This window comes from Micropterus salmoides, unplaced genomic scaffold (genome assembly GCF_014851395.1).
Source record: "Micropterus salmoides isolate LMB-PRFRI ecotype aquatic unplaced genomic scaffold, ASM1485139v1 Ms_hic_scaffold_12, whole genome shotgun sequence".
NCBI lineage: Eukaryota > Metazoa > Chordata > Actinopteri > Centrarchiformes > Centrarchidae > Micropterus > Micropterus salmoides.
In genome coordinates, this window is record NW_024040263.1 from 8,912,286 (window position 1) to 8,932,135 (window position 19,850).

The 19,850-nt window shown below is 39.5% G+C and overlaps 1 protein-coding gene across 4 annotated transcripts in view; it reads left to right on the top strand.

Annotated features, from left to right (window-relative positions):
- Positions 1-19,850, top strand: part of coro2a (coronin, actin binding protein, 2A) — a 38,699-nt gene that overhangs the window by 13,304 nt on the left and 5,545 nt on the right. The window contains exons 1-8 of one of the 4 annotated variants that reach the window (XM_038713198.1): positions 2,197-2,373; positions 10,020-10,220; positions 14,240-14,356; positions 15,483-15,632; positions 16,413-16,592; positions 17,634-17,750; positions 19,293-19,397; positions 19,488-19,584. In XM_038713198.1, coding sequence (XP_038569126.1) covers positions 2,353-2,373; positions 10,020-10,220; positions 14,240-14,356; positions 15,483-15,632; positions 16,413-16,592; positions 17,634-17,750; positions 19,293-19,397; positions 19,488-19,584 — 988 coding nt within the window. In that variant the 5' untranslated portion in view covers positions 2,197-2,352. Of the gene's footprint in view, positions 1-2,196; positions 2,374-3,221; positions 3,380-3,411; positions 3,589-10,019; positions 10,221-14,239; positions 14,357-15,482; positions 15,633-16,412; positions 16,593-17,633; positions 17,751-19,292; positions 19,398-19,487; positions 19,585-19,850 lie in introns of those variants that run through there. The other 3 variants (XM_038713200.1, XM_038713201.1, XM_038713199.1) reach the window with 3 other exon arrangements.

The window sequence follows — 19,850 nt, forward strand, 5'->3', positions numbered from 1 at the left end:
AGGGAAAATGTATTTCTTTTCCCATTTTAAAAACTAAATTTTTGAGTTTTAACATTTAGTCATAAAAGCAATGCTGTTTCCATTAGATCGTTATGTAAATTATCTTTATTTTATGCTGGCATGTTGGAGTGTCTAAAAACTACTTACCCCCCCTCAGTCACTTAAATTATCTCAATTAACTGTTACTTTATTTATATAAATGATACATTCACATTTATAAATGTTTTAAATGTTTTAAATGTTTTCAGTGCATGGCCTGTTTGACGACTCGTAGAATCACTACCTTTCGTGGGTCCACCAGGTGTGGCAAAACCAGAATGTAACAACATGCAAATCAAAGACAAAATGGAAAAACCTCGCTTTTCTCATGTACAGTGCTGCTCAGTGCTCTGACATATTTGTACCATAACAAGTGATGCAAAAGGGTTTTGTTTCTACAGTAGGAAGGTGTTGGCCTGAGCGGTCATTCAGACATTTATTTGCTTCCCGAATGACTCGTGTAAATAAATCTGTTTTCAATGGAGGTTTCTGTGTACACTGGACTTCAATAGCTCCAGATGACTTGAGCAATTATTGACTCCACCTGTTGAGTTAAGTATATACTTGAATGGGACAGTGCTATTTGCTGGTGAACACATGACCATTTAAAAGTATAGTGAAAACACTCCCACATACATAAAGCCTAAACCTCACTACAGCAGTTTAGGCCCCAAACTGAGGCATAGGGTTGTACTTGGCTCTGAAAACAGGTGTTTTACAGTCACAGCACAGTCAGACGGCTAATCGGGAATTACAAAGTGAGGAAGGGAAGGTCATTGTGTCTCTGTAGTGTCAAAGGCTCTGCCCTATTTTCTCACAGCAGCTAGCTATTAGTCTGCGACCGTGAGCTCTATGATTAGAGAGCGAGCCTTGTGGTTTGAGCTCTTTGGAAAGAGTCTCAAGCTTTTAGGCCCTGTCCTTATTGATAATTGCCACACACTCGAAACGCCAAGGTTTAATCCACAGCCAAGGGCTGAAGGAAAGGAAATGCAATGTGTAACAACAAGTGGAGCCTTGGCTACCGGCAAGGTGTATATAAATAATATGTCTGCTTTGATAAGAGGAGTCGATACGTGGTGACACTGGCCAATCACTCCACTGTCTGTCAGGTTGATATCTCTGACACATCTTTGGCACAGTGATACGGGCTATTTAAGGTAAAGATAAGAATGTTCTTACATTTTCTTTTAATATTAGGGTTTGGTGTGTATCAGATATTCTCGCTGATATCTAAAATGATCCCGAAAGATGGTTCCATCAAACTCCTGCCCTTTTGATAAGCCAACCACATCTCCCACATCTGTTCCTGTGCCTCCCGTTTCTTATCTCAGAGACAGTTTGTGACTGTTGGACTTTGTTGTGTATTCGGGGGCGATGTGTTTGTGCCCGGCTTCATCAGTAGGGTGTGTGTGTGTGTGTGTGTGTGTGTGTGTGGAAACTAAGAACAATTTTGAGCTAACTTGTACTCAGCGACATAACAGAGGGAAAGATTATGATTTTTACTCTGTAGAATTTACCTGACGTCTATGCAAATAAAGATTTTTTTGAAGTACCCAACAGTGTATACAGTAGTTAAAATTAGCTCCAATCCAACCAGCTACAACTTTGAACTGTTGCTGATTCATCTGTTGTAATAATTCAGTGTTCTTGCTGCATAATGATATTCTGTACTAAATACTCTGAACTGATCAGACCACATCCTCACAGTCCTGCTGAAGCAGATTCTTAAAAGTTTTTTTTCTAACTTTCAAAGTTGATAATTTAGTAACAAATATTTAGTTTTAAAGAGAGTGCCTAAGATGTGAAATTTAAGCTTCCAGATGCGTTTAGTACAATAATGTAATAAATAACAAATATGTATTATAGTATATTTATACTATTGTTACCTTTTTACTTAGATTAATTAATGCATTAATGAAACCTTTATTCAGAGATCTGAATACTTACCGGCATGCAGGCATGCACGTTTCTGCAATAACAATAATTGATCAGGCCCTCCACAGTTTGAATGTGTGAAGGCCAGTTGTCAGTGGCCAGCTTTTTTCACCCGGTCCTATTATCGACCCATTAGCCTCCCCTAGCCTCTAGTGATAATGTGCCATTATATAATGCCTCAGTTTGACTTGGAGTGATCACCACTGCTGTCCAGCTAAAGCCATGTGAATGGCTGAATGGTTTTCGGGCTTTCGTCCAAACAATCCAGCCGATCTAATTTTGAGTGCAGGTTGCACCTCTTTGCTTTAACTTGAAGGTTCTTAGTCTGCGGAGATCGAACTTCACAGAGGACAGATGGATTGAGAGGGACTGCCAGAGATGAAAACATTACATGGAAATGTAAGTTTAGTTTTTATGTGGGGTTCAGAACACCTGGCCTTCACTCTCACATTGCAGCTTATGAATGAAAGAAAAATTCCCAACTTTCGCCTCTTTCACGTCTTCATTAAAAGTTTTTGTCTTCATTAGGAGACAGTGTAGAGATGACAGGAGGGACAGGGAAGGGGACAAACTGGGAATTATAGAACTTGAAAGAAGTGTGCATTAATCAGTTGGGGAGGATCTAACAAAGGTTTTATTGAGATACATTATGAGAACTCTTGGACAGTCTTTGTTTGGAGCTTAACTCATACTTAAAGCTTGACCTATAATAAGGACTAAAAGTCAGGATATCTCAGCCTCCTCTTACATTTTGACCATTCTTAGCAGAGCTTAAATGATCAGCTGATCATAAGAAGCAGCAATTAATTTGATAACCGTTTTCGTAATGTTGTAACCAGAAATGCCAAACATTTAGCTGTCTCCATCTCCTCATATGTGAGGATGTGCTGTTCTAATTTGTCACATGATTGTAAATGTATTGAAGTGTCTTTGGGTTTTAGAAAGGTAGTCGGACAAAGGCTTAGGAGAGAAATACAGAAGAGATGAATGTTATGTCTGTTTATTAGCTACATCTGATAAGTAGGGTATTTATTATGGTGCAACAAAGGTGACTAAGAGCATCTGCCTCTTTCTTTCCCTCCTCCCATGTTCTCCCAAAAGATCGAGCCAGAAATCCTGATTGAGCAAACACTGTGGAGAATTGACGAGAGGGAGTGGCGCTCAGAGAAAAGGGAGGGAGTATGATTACCTGTGTGTGTGTGTGTGTGTGTCTCTCTCTCTCTCCCCCCCCCTCCTTGTAGTCACCTCCCTCTCAGGGAGTGTACGCACTCCTGTCCTCTCCCCGCTTGTTCACACACGCACTGAGCTCCATGCTGTACAGACAACACCACCGTCTCCTCTGACTGTCTGTCTGTGTGGACCGTCAAAGAAAACTCTTGGTTGGGACTCTGCTCTGGACAGGACAGTAAGACCTTGGACAGGCTGTGTGTGTGTCTGTGTGTGTTTAGAATAAGTGTCAAAGCAGTGTTGATCCATGTGCTTGAGATAAAGCAAGACAGGTGATCATTTTATTTGGGGGGGGTGTTGGCTTGCCACTCAGACACAGAGACGTAAGTTTTTCTCACTCAAAGACCCAATGCTGCTTCTTGTGCTTGTGACGACTCACTCGACAGGGTGAGTGCTACTGAACTTCCAGTTTGACTTTCTCACACAATTGCACACTCTTTCTTTCTCTTCCATCTCTCTGTCGATTTCTTCCATGTCCTGCTCCCTCGCATCTGTCTCTGCAATTTGACATTCTGTTATTGATCTTCTTTACTCTTTAGACCACGTGTGTGTGTGTGTCTGTGTGTCTGTGTGTGTCTGTGTGTGTGGTTGTATGCTCTCACTTTTCCCCCCTGGGGATTCAAAGTCAGTGTGCATGCAGCAGGCTTGAACAAGATGAAGCAAAAATCTTTCTTTCTCAGCTCTTTGCCTGAATCTGAGCACTTTTTTAAAAACTATTTTTTAAAAACTTTTCCTGTGCAGACTTCTCTGACAGCCGACTTTTAGTCCTTTTTAACTCAATTATCCTATTGCTCAAACTTGGACAAAGTAGCCAGGCATTCGCTGCCATAAGCGTGGAAGTATTTTCTATTTTTTGCTGACACCAAAACAAAACTGAAGCTGTTCCACAACAGTGAAAATGACATCATCATCCACCGTCCCAGTCAAGTCATCTCTAACCACAGATGCCTATTTATGGCATCCACCCTTCAAAACCCTACCATTCGCTGAAATATGTGCCTTGTGGTTTGAATTGCAGTCTGTTTGAGGTCGTTTCATTAAGCCTGGTATCCTGTTCCTCACGTCATGGTTTCGTCCCGGCTGTGAAAGTGAAGGTTCGAGCTTGAACCTCAATACTTTTTGAGCACTGACCAAACTGTAACCATACTGAAGCATCTTGTATCAAAAAGTTCAAATTTAATGCTTGGCCTGATTATTATTACGCTTGTTTGCTTACACTGCACTGATGCACTGAGCAGGTTAAATGGGGGGGAAAAAAACAGTTAATCCTATTTATATTCCCATCAGTAAGGTGTTGGGGGAAAAGTATGGTTTGGTAATTGTGCAAAAGCTCTGGATTACATTGTTACCAATATAAAAAATGTGTCAATGCACCTAGCCAATGTGTTTGACTGTGTTAATATCGGTTTACAGGAAGGCTATCGGTGTATAAGTGAAGTGTATAAGTCTTACTGTCTTTCAAATGACATAATGGATGTTCTTTAGAAGCTAATGGACAAAGGAATTGTGGACAATCATCAATAGAGAGATAATATGAAGCTCCCGGGGTAAACCCATGATTTAATGTGATGCCAGCTCCCCGTGAAGCTTCAATAGATTGCTGAGTATTGTTTGATTTCATCTTTGCACCTGCAAACCTTTACACAGAACAAACACACTTAAAGGGTCAATCTGTGGTAATTTCCAAAGTGTTGGTGGCTTATATTTCTATTGGTAATAATACTAAGTCACCAAGTTCATTGCTGAGATCTGGGAATACAGCAATGTTATTAAGTCAAGCTGTGGAAGAAACACATGTTGGCGGATAGTTATGCAGGTTTTAATCAATATATTTGAAAATATAATGCAAATAGTAGAATTATTACCCAAACTGTCAACATTCATCACAGTTTACAGATCCACTTTGAGCTTTAGCTTTGACTTGATGTACTTGCTGTAGTTGTGCAGGCATTTTTTAGGTGCTCTCACTTTAGCTTTCACCTCCAAATAAAGTTGTTTAGATAATTTGTCTAAACTGTTGGCTTATTAACAGCCTGTCTGGTTGTCTGACTTCTCGCATTTCTTGCCCTCATTGCACTTTGTAGTAGTAAAGTCACTATGTTCCCAGATCTTAGCAATTACTGTAGTAATAATTATTACTTTGGAGTACAATGTTATGCTGCTCCAAATATGAAGACCCAAGTTGCAATGAATGGGAATAATCCTTTAATTACAGCTTCATATCCTATTCTACCAGACTAAGAAGATTTATTAGACTTTATTTGTCCTTGAGATAGGCTGAAAGGAGGAAAAAAACAAATACTTTTCATTTCTCAGCTATCCTATTGACTGTGCCTTTAAGATTCACAGATGTTGCCATGGGACAGAGAAAATCAGTGCGAACCTGACTAGGAACTTGTTGGTTCTCCAAAACAACTAACAACAAATATTTTAAAAACACCCACAGCAAATGTTTTTTTCTCCTCCATCATCAATTGGTTCAGTTATATTCTCCACAACCTGCACACCAGACTCCTGTAAAGGTTAATCATTAACGCACTTTTTTTCTGTTCAAGAATTTTTACACCAGTAAAACAGCCTCCTAAAATGAAGGACTATTGTGAGCTAATCTGAGTGCACAAACGTGAATTCAGTGGGTCCAAAAGTGCTTTAAAACATAACTGGCATAGGTATTACACTAAAGCGATGTATGTGCACATGTTGGACTTTGCAACAAATGCACTGGCTTGGTTTTTAAGTTGGAAGTTTCTTTCCAGCGCCACAGCAAATGTGCATCTGTGTCACAGACTGACACACAGCCACGTTATACATTCATACTCATTCACATGTGTGCTCTATAGCAATGAAGCAGGTATTGGATTACCAGTGTGGCTGTTATCCTATTACAAGACAAAGGTTGTAAGCTGTCATCTGTGTATGATAGCAGACAGTCCAAACCAAGGGAAGTGTGTGTCACTCGCTCAGACACGCACAATGAATGTGTTACAGTTAACACATTGCCATGGTATGTGTTCACACCTGTACATTCCTCGTCTTGAATTTCACTTGGCGCGTTTACAAAACATCACTTCCATCGCATTTTTCAGAAGGCGAGGCTGGAGCATGCTTGGTTTGATAAGTTGTGGGTTTTGGGGGGGGGGTGGAGGGCGGTTGTCATTATTAGGACAATAGACGACCAAAAGTCCTTTTGTTGGTGGTATTGATAGTAGATTGGCAAAAGTGTTAGGATGAGCAGAATTCAAATTGTCTTTCTGCTCATAGCTTTAGGCCCACTGCTGCTTAAGTAACCGATATTGTGACACCGGTAAGTAAACTTTGAACTCCCCCTCCTCCAGCACGGAGCCTTGGCAAGCCAAAGAGAGGAGTTGCTGTTAGTGTACACGTTTGAGTTATGAGGTGCTTAAAAGAAAGCATGTAGGTGAGGAATAGGTGAATATGTATGCTTTGCACATCTATATACAAGAACAGACCCACACAAGAATTCTGGCTGAGCAAACCAGATGTACAATATATCTTTTTAAAAAGTCATATCTGTGTTTTCAGTTTAGTTTTATGACCGTTTTTACAGCCCCCTTATTACGGTTGCTGCTGTGACTCACTGGTCACAGACTAAAATAAATTTCCCTCTGACAAAAAATGCATCTCCTTTTTTTATTTTTTTATTTTTAAATGTTGCCAGACATAAAGCCTGTCAAAGAAACCTTTTGAATAAAACCATTTTTCCTACTGTCAGTGAATGTGCCTGACTCTCTTTTGATCAGCAAGAAGCTGGTGTAAAAATAGCCAGAATAGTGTTTTCATCATCAGTTCTGTGAGGCAGCCCGCCCACCAAGCAGCCTGCTGTGTACCTGCTGCAAGACGCAGCTGAAAGGGAGCTGCCACTGGCCTGATTACAACCTGCTTAAGATGTGACAAGATGTCTTAGCTTTCTTCCCTGGAAGCCTCTCCCTCTGGTCTTGTAAGCCTCAACAACACATGAATGCTGATAATATCAATCCAGATATCCAGTTTGTTAGTGCACAGAGCTTACTGAGCATTGCATACAGTCCGTCAGAAAAAAATGTGCCCCAACTGGTTCATGCAAATATTGTGTCAAATGTAAAGGAGATAACAGTGATCACCCTTATTTGCTGTTTGGCATGTTCAAGTTCCTAAGAGGAAGTTGCCTTTTAAATAGTGGTTTTGTTATTGCAGGGCTGGTGGCATTTCTTTTGAAGACACTAAGGGGTATTTATGATCAAGAATGATCAGTGCAGTGCCAGTACATTGTGTACAGGATGTACTTATGTAGTGTGTGGATTTAAACAAGGTAGTGTTGTCTCAATTTGAACATGCCTGTTGTGCACTTCGTGATGATCATGATTGATGATTTGTCGTCTTCTTCTCAATGGCCAATTGCAACTGTTCACGGTACCAAATCATAGCAGATTGCTACATTAACTGACTTGATTTCTGTGCAGATTCTCACTCATCCGGGTTATGGTTATCCAAGAAAGGTTAAAATCAAGGGCAACTGGACTGGTTGAAGATATCAGCCATATAAAAAACAAGGCTAACTTACATTTGTATAGTGCTGTGTTCAACAGAGCAACCTCTGCAGCTAGCACTACATAGCCAATATGGTAACCATTGAGGATGAGAAGTGCCCAGCGTTCTCAACATTGTCAACATTCAACACTCAACATTTTTGACATTATGAGTGTACCATCCGGGTACTCAGTGCACGGCATTTTTCCATAATTGCAGTGTGAATGCACTTATTGGGCATATTGAGACACAGCTCACAGTTTGTGTTTTTCAAGGTAAGGATGTTAGCATGTAGACATTAGCATTTAGCTTAAAGCCTAAGTTCTGCTTAAGAGCTGCTAGCATGTCTGTAGACTCTGTTCAAGCAAAAATAACAAACATTTGCTTGTTCCAGATTCTAAAATGTGAAGATTTTCTGCTTTTCTTGGTCTATTATGATAGTAAATTAAATATATTTGAGTTTTGGACTGCTGGTCCAGACAACACAAGCAATTTGATGACGTCGTATTGGGCGATGTCAAATTGTAGTGGACCATTGTCATTATTTTCTGACAAAAAAATTATTCAAAGTGCAACGAAAGTGCTGCCTCATGGAAAGTTTTTGTTGCACTGCTCCTGTTTGTTTGTGTCTTATGTTTGCAGTAATTTTGCACATAACTTTTACGCTTATTTATTGTATACGTTTGATTATTTTTAGCAAATTGCACTATCAGGGAATGACAAGACTATGTTTCATTGTACAGAAGTCACACAAGTACACAAAACGACAAATGAAGCTGAATTTGATAATTGGCTGTTGCAGCCCTATTTTTGAGTGATGTTCATCATTTGTTTAGTTTTTTTTTTTTATTGAGGCAATGCAAAATGTGTTTTTTGCCCTAGCAACAAACGCTGACAAGTTAAATGTGAATACTGCATGTTCAGCTGCCAAGATGGTCATATGGATGTGACTGATAATGTCTTAGAGGCTGTCAGAAACTCTTAAACAGCTGAGGAGAAGTTTAATGAAGCTGCTGGTCAGGTAGGGAAACATTCCAGTGTGACATCATGAGGCTCTCCGTGATGCCCTCAGGGTAGAAGGTGAGAGGTGGCAGAGTAAACCGAGACATGTAGAGTCAAGAGCCCCATTTCTGCATTTTTGTTACTCTGAGATTCTCCTTCCTTGTTTATTTTCTTTAACCAGATTTTCTCCATCTGTCACTTTCATTCCCTGCTCAGCTTCTTTCCAGCCAACAGCGCTGCAGCCACACCTGCATCGTGCTAACCAAGTGCTGTTATTTTTACTTACTCTGATGTCATTCTGTTTGTATCCTGGCTGTATTTCTTTGGAAGGCCAGCAGGCATAAATCAGGAGAATTATGTCATTGTTTTTAAGGACAGGAATTGTTTTCAGTTGGCGTGCGATTTCCAAGAAAACAGTATGTTGTTTTGTTGCTTTGCCCTATTTTCGTAACCCCTTTACCTGTTTTCTCTCACTCTGTATCTGCGGTACGTTGTTTGGGTAAATGTTTGCATTAACATCTTGTCCATCAGCCTCCTCCACCCCTAATTCATAAGTAATGACCATGCAGCAGGCAGGCAGGGAGCCAGACAGAGTAGCAGAGCAGACATGCTGGCTAGCCAGGCCTCGTCCCAATGGACCAGAGCCACTTATCTCTCACAATAATGACATATGCATCGACTAGCTTAAGGAAATTGGCTAAAAAGAGACTCCGGATTTGAGAAGTCTAACGTGTTTTCCTCCCTACATTTATTTATAATTGACTGAGCGATTTTATTTGGAGTGTCTCAGAAACAACCTATTTCATGCAATTAAGTTTTCTGGCCGTGGAATATCAAGGATAACACTAAGTCGTAGTATACAGACATTATTTAACAAGCTGTTTGTAACACAAACATAATGGCAAGCATGACTGTGAATATTGTCATTTACAACACATAAACAAATGATAAGGATTACAAATAAACAGTTCTCCATAACCAACCTCAGAAATCCTATTCTTAAACCATAAACAAGGTTTTCACACTTAACTGATGTCAGTATTTTGATTGCAACCTAAAGCATATACCACTTCCCTGCATCAACGGTCAAATGGTCCATCTTAGACCCTGCTACAATTCATACATTTGCAACGAAGTGTGGTGTAATTTTGGGGAGGAGAACCAACTCCCTGTCATGCAAAAATAATCCCACCTACTATTGTGCTTGTGAGAAAAGCCCGTAACTGTAAGAGATGATTCTCCTTGACTGACCTCCCTTTCCTTTCCTCCCTCCCTCCCTCCTCTCTTAGATGACATGGCGTCCTCAGTACCGCAGCTCCAAGTTCCGCCACGTGTTTGGTAAGGCCGCCACCAAGGAGAGCTGCTATGATGGCGTGCCAATCACACGCAGCGTCCAGGACAACAACTTCTGTGCTGTCAACCCACGTTTCCTGGCAGTCATCACTGAGTGTGCCGGGGGAGGGGCCTTCCTGGTCCTGTCTGTCCATCATGTGAGTGTTTCCGTCTCATGGCAGGTTTTACAGACTGATGTTAGCGTTTTTAAAGGCATGTGCATGATTCGGCTCAAAATGCTGATAATTGGATATTTTGATATGATCCATTGAAATTTACTCTGAAAGGAGACAATATCTCTTGCTACAAGGTGAAAAAGGGGAGAATTGCCTGTCAGGTTTTTTTCAGCGATTCAGTTACACACACGGAAGTTTCTCCGGTTGGAAAACAAGTGAGCCAAACATATACACTCAATGGCCATTTGATTGGGTACACCTGTTCAATGTAAAACACCCGAGGCATACAACAGCTCTGCCATGAATTCTACTTTTACAGAGCTTATACATTTTCAGTTTTTGTTGACACGTGCGTAATTCACTACTTCTAATGTCCTAATGTAACTAAATAATAAAGTGAAACGAAATGACAATTCAGTCAGATTGCTGTGCTGGGAGAAAAATGCAGCTGTGACTGTTCAGATAACACTGTAGAAAGAAACTTACATACTGAACGGTATCTCTTAGCAAAGATACCAGCACACAAAATTCACCTGAACAGTGCATTTTTAATTTGTTGATACATCAGACCAAGACCTTAATGAAGACAATTTGCATCATTTGTTTTCTAGAGGGAAATAGTTGGAGATTTGGAACTTTGCCCAGTCCATTTTTGAGGCGAACCTGTCTCGAAGCAAGATGGCTTATTGTCCTTGCAGTAATTAATCTTTTTGCTGAGACAGATCAGTGTAAAAAGATGGTTAATACTGTAGCTAATGAGCATACTGCTTAAGGTTTCTTTCAGCTTGCTACTTAGCCGGCAAGCAACAGGAGAAATTGGAAAATCAACATGAAAGTAGCTTTGGTCTCCGCCCCCCCGCATAAATACTACAAATGTTCTGATTTGTTAAAAATGATTTTGTGTAATCCCCCCCCCCCCCCCCCCCCCATTTCCTCTACACCTGGAAAAGACTCTGCTTATAAAGAGGACAGCAGCAGTAAAGCCAAAAGAATGTCGAAATACCAGGAAACCCCCGGCAGCTCATTCACTACAACCTAAACACTGCAAGTGGTAATTTTTTTCCCCTCCTCATTATTCTGTCTTATCACACAGACCAGCTTAAACAAGATTAATCAAACACTCCAGACTTTATTTATGCATATTGTCACATCCACTGGTGTTATCAGTAACAACAGGGATCTCTCAAATAAACTCAGCCAGACCTCCTCAACCGTGTGCTGGTTAAATTTACAGCCCCGCTGTATATCTCCAGTCCAGAGTGATTCATCAAGCTGAACACCTCTCCCTCCTTTCTGTCTCCATCTTTTAAATCATCTTGGTGAATTATCACCACCCCCCTGGCATGGGCAGGAATTGCATACGAGCTTAGGAATGACATAACTCATCTTTTGACCCCCTTCTTCCCCTCCTTCCAGTGTCTCAAGGAGGTGAAACTTCAGAACTCTCCCTTCTGCCACCTTCACCTCCCATCCATGTGTGTGCACTTACAGATAAGCTATTGCTCTGTGGAGAAAAGTAGTTAACACACATGGATACAAGAACAGAAGCACTATGTTCTACTTACTTGTGCATGTTTGCTTGAAGCACAGGTAATGGTTATGTGGTTCCAAACACACTTTACCTGCACAGTAATCTAGTCTGCAGGTGTGTGTGTCAGTTGAGGGTTTCGTACAAACAGCATAATTAGCAGTCTTGTTGAGGCAGAAAATCTTCAGCAAGACTTTGTGACTTTTGTCTTGTAACAGGATCATCGAACAGCAGGGGTGTGTGTCACAAACATGTGTAATTCCAACTTCAGTCAAACACTTCAGGTGATGTTAACGCCATGAAGAGTTTCGCTGCTTGCAAGCTGGGATACTTGTCCCAACCTGCACAGACGTCCTGTTTAGATATTTTGAAACTAGTTGGCCTAGCACTCTGCACCTGGCCTTGCTCTCCCTGTCTTGCTGTCTAATCAATGTTTTTAGGTTAAATAGGAACTCCAAGGAGTAAACGGTCAGTTTACAGATCTTGAGGAGTAGTGCTACTGCATATGTGAGAAAAGTTGTATAAAGCCTTTTGTGGCTCCAGAGCGAGATGTGTGAAGTCTGATAAATTGGTGTCACTTGAGACTACAGACTGGAAAATGAAAAAAAATCTGGGGGTGTGGATTAAGAAAGAAGTGAGTTTACCAGACCTCTGTAGCCTGCTCCTCGTCTCTCGAGGCTACATTAGCTGCTACTAGCATAACACAACCAAATCTCCAACCAAACCATATATATATATATATTTTTTAGTTGCATTGGGGTAATGTAGGCACCAGAGTTTGACAAGGAAGAAGCGATATGTCTGGTTCTACTGCATTGATTAGTTTTTATTTTTTGCTTTCCATTGTCCAATAAGTCTAATAACAGTATAGAAGGGCAATGCTAAATGAGTGGAGTTTTCTTTTTAGCAATTAACTAAATCACAACAAGTTTCAGATAATAATTTAAAATGTTGTACTACCCCTCAGCTTTTAGCATCTTTGCTTTGGTTCTTTCTCATCAGTTCATCAGTGGTGTTGTCCAGCCTGCAGCCATTTATAGTGAAAAAGCACTCACAAAGTACCTGCTCAGCACCAAACGATGTAAGCGATTAGCTGGCAAACATAGTGAAGCTTTTACCAGCTAAAGAGTCAGATATTTCCCCCAGGAGTTGGTGAAGAGCTTTATAGAGCACTATTACCAAAGTCACTCTGCATCCTGCACTCTCAGGACTCCCTGCTCTTTTCTAAACCAAGGCTATGTACAGAGCTCAGTAAAAGACCTTTCATTGTGGGCAGCTCCGTCTGCTTGGATTGAACTACAAAAACACTCTGAAATTACAGACACTAGTCGCTTTAAATCATTTTAAGCATTTGACCTTAAAGGACCTCCAGAGTACTAAAATGTGTAAATGGAGTTTTTATTGTATAGTTTTTAACCTTTTTCCACTTTTCCTTAGTCTTCATCCCCTTTATGTATAATTGGTTCTGTATTGCTTTATGTAAAATAATTATGCAGCTTTATAGGTAGGACTCTATGTTTTAACCCCTCTTTAAGGCTTACGTGGTTCTATACAGACGTAGGAAATGAAACCCTGGTGGAAAAAATTCTTAATATGCAAGACAATCGAGCTAAATGGGGTTGTTTTTCCTAAATCTTGAAAGGTTTGTAGTTTGGAAACTAAATCTTTGTAGTTAGATTACTTTATTTATCCCAGTGGGAAAATCAGCAAGCATGTCACAGAAATCATAAAGAAAGTGTGTTTAGTTAACAAGCAAAATGCAATAAAAAGTTACAAATAATGAAGAGTTCTTCAAATCAATAATAACCTTGAGAATAGAGACTGAACTAAATCTAGGACCATCCTGTGTATTGAATATACACACACTGTACATTTATCATACCCGGTAATATGCTATACAGTAATAGTTCAAGTCAAGTACATGTATTATGTCATATGCTATACAGCAAGGTGCTGGATTGTGCTTACATATATTAAAATAGAAATGTTATAAGAGAGTTTAGATGAGAGGATTGACACCACTTTAATGTCTGGACGGTAAATATGTAGTTCAAGCCAACAGTTGGTTATCTAATCAACTGTTAGCTTAGCGTAAATTTGCCAAGCAATCAGTGGAAAGGCTTGGTTAAGAAATGGTCCAGCATGTATCCCTGCTGTAAAACGGTGAATTGATGTTTTTACACAAACATGTTTGGAAGCGTTATAGGTGCTGGTAGGCAGATTTTGCTACCTTTGGGCAGAGCCAGGTTAGCTGTTTCCACCTGCTTCCAGTCATTATGCTAAGCTAAGCTAACTGGCTCCTGGCTAGAGATACAGTATTTACCATACAGACTGGAGATTGGTGTCAGCCTTCTCTGCAAAAGAGCAAGTAAGCATATTTCCCAAAATGTCAAACTGTTCCCTTAACCCAATAATAGACATTAGTTAGTTAATATATTCTGTTTTATAATATTTTCATGTGTTTGTCTATCAGACAGGTAAAGTGGACCCTCACCACCCTAGAGTGTCGGGCCACAGAGGCAACGTGTTAGACATCAAATGGAATCCCTTCAATGACTACTGCATCGCCTCTTGCTCTGAGGACACCACGGTTTGTACACACACACACACACACACACACACACACACACACACAGAGTACATTTTCAAAATGGTTCACTGACTTGTTATCATTTTCCCTGGAATATGAGCATGTAGCAGCAGGGAGATAATTTTATTGCCTTGCCATTTAGCCTTCGAGAAGAACTAGAAGTCATTCCACACATTCCTCAACTCTGACCTGGTTGAGTGGTTCAGAAAAAGTCAACAGGTTTTTTACTCCCTCTTCACAAAGTGTGTCTTGTTGCTTTGTCTCTCGTTTTCCATATTTTGTTGACCCGGGATTATTTTTGTATTGGCTATTTTCCTAGATTCAGAGGTGTTGACTACATGGATTGTCCATTTTATTGTGTGTTTAATTTGTTTCACTATAACCACACTGTAAAATTTGTAACAATTAAACATCCTGCATTGAGAATGTTATGTAAAAGTATGTAAGTACAATCAGAAAAATGTACTTTAATGTATTAAAAGCAAAAGTACACAATGCAGAAAAATGTCCCCTGTGACTGTTATACTATTATAAATCATATCATTAGATTATTATTTTTTTAGATAATTATTACTGTTACTTTATTGTAAAAGCACGATTTTTCTTGAACTAATGATTCTTTTCATTATGGATTAATCTGGTGATTATTTTCTCCATTAATCGATTGATTGTTTGGTGTGCCAGAATTCTGGAGAAATGCAGTCATAATTTCCCAGTTCCCAAAATGAAACCTTCACAATGTCTGAACAAACCTCAAAAGTATTAAAGATAAATGACAATTAAAGTTATTAAAAGGAAAAGAAGCAAATCCTCACATTTGTGAAGCTTGACCCATGAGATTGTCAAAAACAATAAAATTTTCTGTAAATCAATTAATCAGCTAATTGTTTCAGTACGTGTACATTTTCATAAGTCTTGTGTGCAAAAATATTAAATTGAAACTAATGCTGTATAGATACAAATACATGGTAGTGAAGTAAAAAATACAATAGTTTCCTCTCAATTGTAATGGAGTAGAAATATAAAGTGGCATAAAAATACTAAAGTACAAATACGAAAAACTTTTACTTACTTACACGACTTGAGGAAAAATACTTTCATTCCACCACTGTTTGTGTGTCTACAGGTGAAAGTGTGGGAAATCCCTCCTCATGGTGTGTTCAAGACCCTCACAGTACCGTGGAAGGAGCTTCAGGGTCACAGCCGCAGAGTGGGCCTCATCGAGTGGCACCCGACTGCTAACAACATCCTCTTCAGTACAGCCTATGACTACCAGGTAACACAAACAAACACACTCAGGAACACTAACTGTAACACAGCCACAAAGAAACTATAAGCTGAAAAGAAATTAATGTATTTATTACAATGCAATCAAACAGGTCACAGCTGTTTGTGGCAAGCCAGTTCAATTCAAATCATGATACAGATTGCTCAAGGCTTCGCTGCAACCTACTGCTTGTTGCTGCTCTGGCCTAAAGAGATTTTATGTTGGTACTGAACACCGCATCATGCTTTATATTTTACTGCAAGAATTACACTCTAAACAACAGGCTGTGGTAGAATGTAAAGTATATATGCTCAAGAAATTGTCTTCAGTACAATTTAGAGGTAATGCTCCTTTCTTGAGTATTTCCATTTTATGCTACTTTATATTTCTACTCCACTGCATCTCAGAGGGAAATATTGTACTTTTACATTTATTTTAAAGCTTTAGTTACTTTGCAGATTAAAATTATTCAGACAAAATATGCAACAAATAAAGGATGATTTATCAGTAAAGATAATACTACCCAGCAGTATATAGAGTAGTTAGAATTAGCACCGCCTTCACCAGCTGCAACATTAAAGTGACACGTACATTATTGCATCAATAATTATAATCCAATAATACATATTATCCTGAAATTGAACATTCTACATCATTTGTACTTTTACTATTGGTACTTGCATATATTTTGATACGAATACTTTTGTGCTTTTACTTAAGTTACATTTTGAATGCAGGACATTTTACTTTGTGTGTGTATTAACAGTATGTGTCTTTTTACACCTGCAGGTGATGATCTGGAATCTGGACTGTCCAGAACAGGTGATCAAGAACCCTGTGCGGACAATCAGCCACCACACAGACGTTATCCTCTCCATGTCTTTCAACACAGATGGCAGCCTCTTAGCCACCTCCTGCAAGGACAGGAAGGTGCGACTCATTGAGACACGCTCAGGAAACCTGCTGCAGGTAATACTTCGTGTGTGTGTGTTGTCTTTACCAGTTCTGTGTTTAAATTACAGAATTCCAGTGCTCTTATTTTGAAAGGCAGTTACTACAGTATGTACAACAAGCATGTAGTAACTGCTAATCAAATGTATGACTTGTTTACTGTAAAGCAATGGTTCTCCAACTGGGGAGTGGGCTGCCACTGGGGGGCATAGAGCCTCTTCAAAGGGGGTTGTGGTATGTGACATGACAGAAAACGTTTTAGAACCACTCCTGTAAAGAAAAGGTAACTTACGGTTAAAACACAAACAAAGGGGATAGTTTATTTTAGATATTAAAAAACATGATAATCTAATTTAGAAAAAATAATAACACAAAAATCTGTTTAGAAAACACAATTTGTAGCACAAACATTCTGTAGCTGAATCAAAACATAGCGTTTTTAAAATTAGTTTTAGGCACTCCGTTGCAGAATCAGCAGCTCATTTGCATTTTATCATCACATTCTTTTACTGGACGCATCCATTTTGAGATGTGATCTTTACAAAATAACCTGATTTACTTTTGGTTGGTTGAAATGCACTTACTGTAAGTCACCATGAATAAAAGTGTCAGCTAAATAAATGTAATGTAATCAAATCTGGGTGAAAATCACCTAAACTAATACTTTCCTTTTGAAAAATCCAGATTATTTTTCAGTAAAGATCAATAACACCTAAAAAACCATGAGCCTTAGTGGGAGCTCCCTGCACCTTTTCCCCTTTCCAGCACCAGGCACTCATCCAGCACCACACAGCTAAAAGTGACACTTCTGGCCCGAGCAGGTCCACAGCATAACTCCTCAGACCTCTGGGGCACCAGCCAGTGACTCACACACTTTACATTAGTCTGCTTTCACTACCTATGCCTGCCAAAGGCTCACAATGCTGTAGTGTTGATGTCTTGAAGTCAATATAGACTGTAAATTAGTCTACACCTTTTTTGTGCAGTTTTATCCTGTAAATACCAAATGTTAAGTGTGCCTGATGCTTTTTTTTGATATGTTCTGCTGTGTGTTTGTAGGAAGCAAACTGCAAGACGCACAAAGCCAGTAAGGTGCTGATTCTGGGTAACATGAAGATGCTCCTCACAACAGGCACTTCACGTTGGAATGATCGACAGATGGCTCTGTGGGATCAGGTGAGAGCGACGGCAGAACAGCAGACAGCACAACAAGAGTTTTTGTAATAAAATAATCTCATCTCAAAGGTCCACTTACTAGCTTTTCCTGAACATTCATCTGCGTTTCATAATCTGCAAATAGAGCCGGATCAGATGTCAATATGTGGGACTACTGTCACGTGATGACGACTGACCCAGCTCCATTTAACACAACGTGCTCTCAGGTTTAAAGTGGATCTCAGATCATTTAGTCACATACGCTGTTCCCATGATCAAGAATGAACTTCCATGCCCAGGAAGTATTTTGATGTGGTTGCTTAATGTTTCTTAAATTATTTGTTTCTTTATTGGGATACAAACAAACATCATTACTGCCTGTCTTCTTGTACTATCTTGTGCAAAAATTTAGCAAATGAAAATTGTTGAAATTACCCGTGAATGTCCCTTGAAGTTGTTTGACTGTTTTCTACACTTAACCACTAATTTGCAGTCAATACAGGCTGCATTTGCATTCATTAGTTTCTGAATGTTTCCTGCCCTCACAATTTATCCCCAAAAGATTCATTAACTATTTATTTTGACAATGAATTTGGGCTGCAACTAGCGAATATTTTAATTTTCAATTAAATTGCCAATTGTTTTTCAGTTAAACATTTTGTTAAATGTCAGATAATTGCAGAAATGTCTATAATATAATATGTTATAATTTCATAGAAGCAGATTACAGTAAAGGGCTACAGAGGTGCGCACAATCCCAATAGTAGAGAATTAATAGTAATGCAAATTAAGTAATGGGCAGCATATTACATCACCAGCAGAGAACTCACGAGTCTTGTCGGCCCTATTTCCTTGCTTACATCATTAACGCCTCTGAGCATTAGAGAGTCAGGATAAAGGGGAAAAACTGAATATTGAAATACATAAACAAAGGAAACAATAATAAAAATTGAGATAAGGTGAGGAAAGTTGAATATTTTGAACATAATAAACTATTTTCAACTCACTGGTTATTCTGTTTTGCTCCAAATGGTGTCATGTGTGAATCAGATACTCGGACTGTAGAAAAACAAAATAAAAACATGTAGTATATACAAGCTTTTCCCATCCCTGATGTGTGGCTAAGATGCTGCTGCTGCGCTCCCACTCAGTACTCCCTCTCTCACACACAACTCTGCCATCTAGTGGACAAACTGGTTGAGTTAAGGTGAAACCACACAGCAGCAAACCCTAAGAATTCACTGTGCCTTTTGTTAAAGCAGAGCCAGCGTGTTCTATTCTTGATGTCACTGTCAAGCACTCCGATCAATCACACCTGGTAGCCTGTAATAATAGTCGGGGTGGCAGGCTGGCGTGTTTTTATGTGTGAGAGTGTATTGTGGGTGGGAGATTATGGCCGAAGCACGGATTAGGGATTGAGCGCTCAGTGTTTTTAAATCAGTGCTGGAGAGTGCTTCTTATGTAGAAGTGGATTTAAATGAATGTTTTGATATCAGGGATTGTTGTACATGTTGCTGGTGCTTTAGTGTTGTTTTTGATCAAGTTGTTTATCTGTGTTTGTAGGACGACCTGTCTGTGCCTTTGTTACAAGAGAACCTGGATGGTTCGTCAGGAGTCCTTTTTCCTTTCTACGACCCTGACACACACATGCTCTACATTGTTGGGAAGGTGGGTATCTGAAAACAAACAGAAATGCTAAGTTCATACACAAAATATGTTTAATACTATTGTTACAAAGGCTTCTCTTGTCGCTGGCAGGGTGACGGAAATATCAGGTACTATGAGATCAGCTCAGAAAAACCTTATCTCCACTACCTAACAGAGTACCGCTCGCACCTACCTCAGAAAGGAATGGGTATGAAACACACGTACTCAAATACACACACTGCTACTTGATACTTTTCCAGAAAATCCAGTATGTTGGACATTTCATTTAGCTATTCCTTTACTTTGATGTGTGTAAAATGTGGCTGTTGATCATCACTCTTTATTAATTCCACCTGACTGCTGGCCGTGCCGACTCTCTTGCACATGTAAGCAAAGCTGCTGTGCAAATAAACCTGCAATATTTGACTAGCCAAACCAGCTGATCAAAGTGATGTCGTAGATCATGTGAAGGCA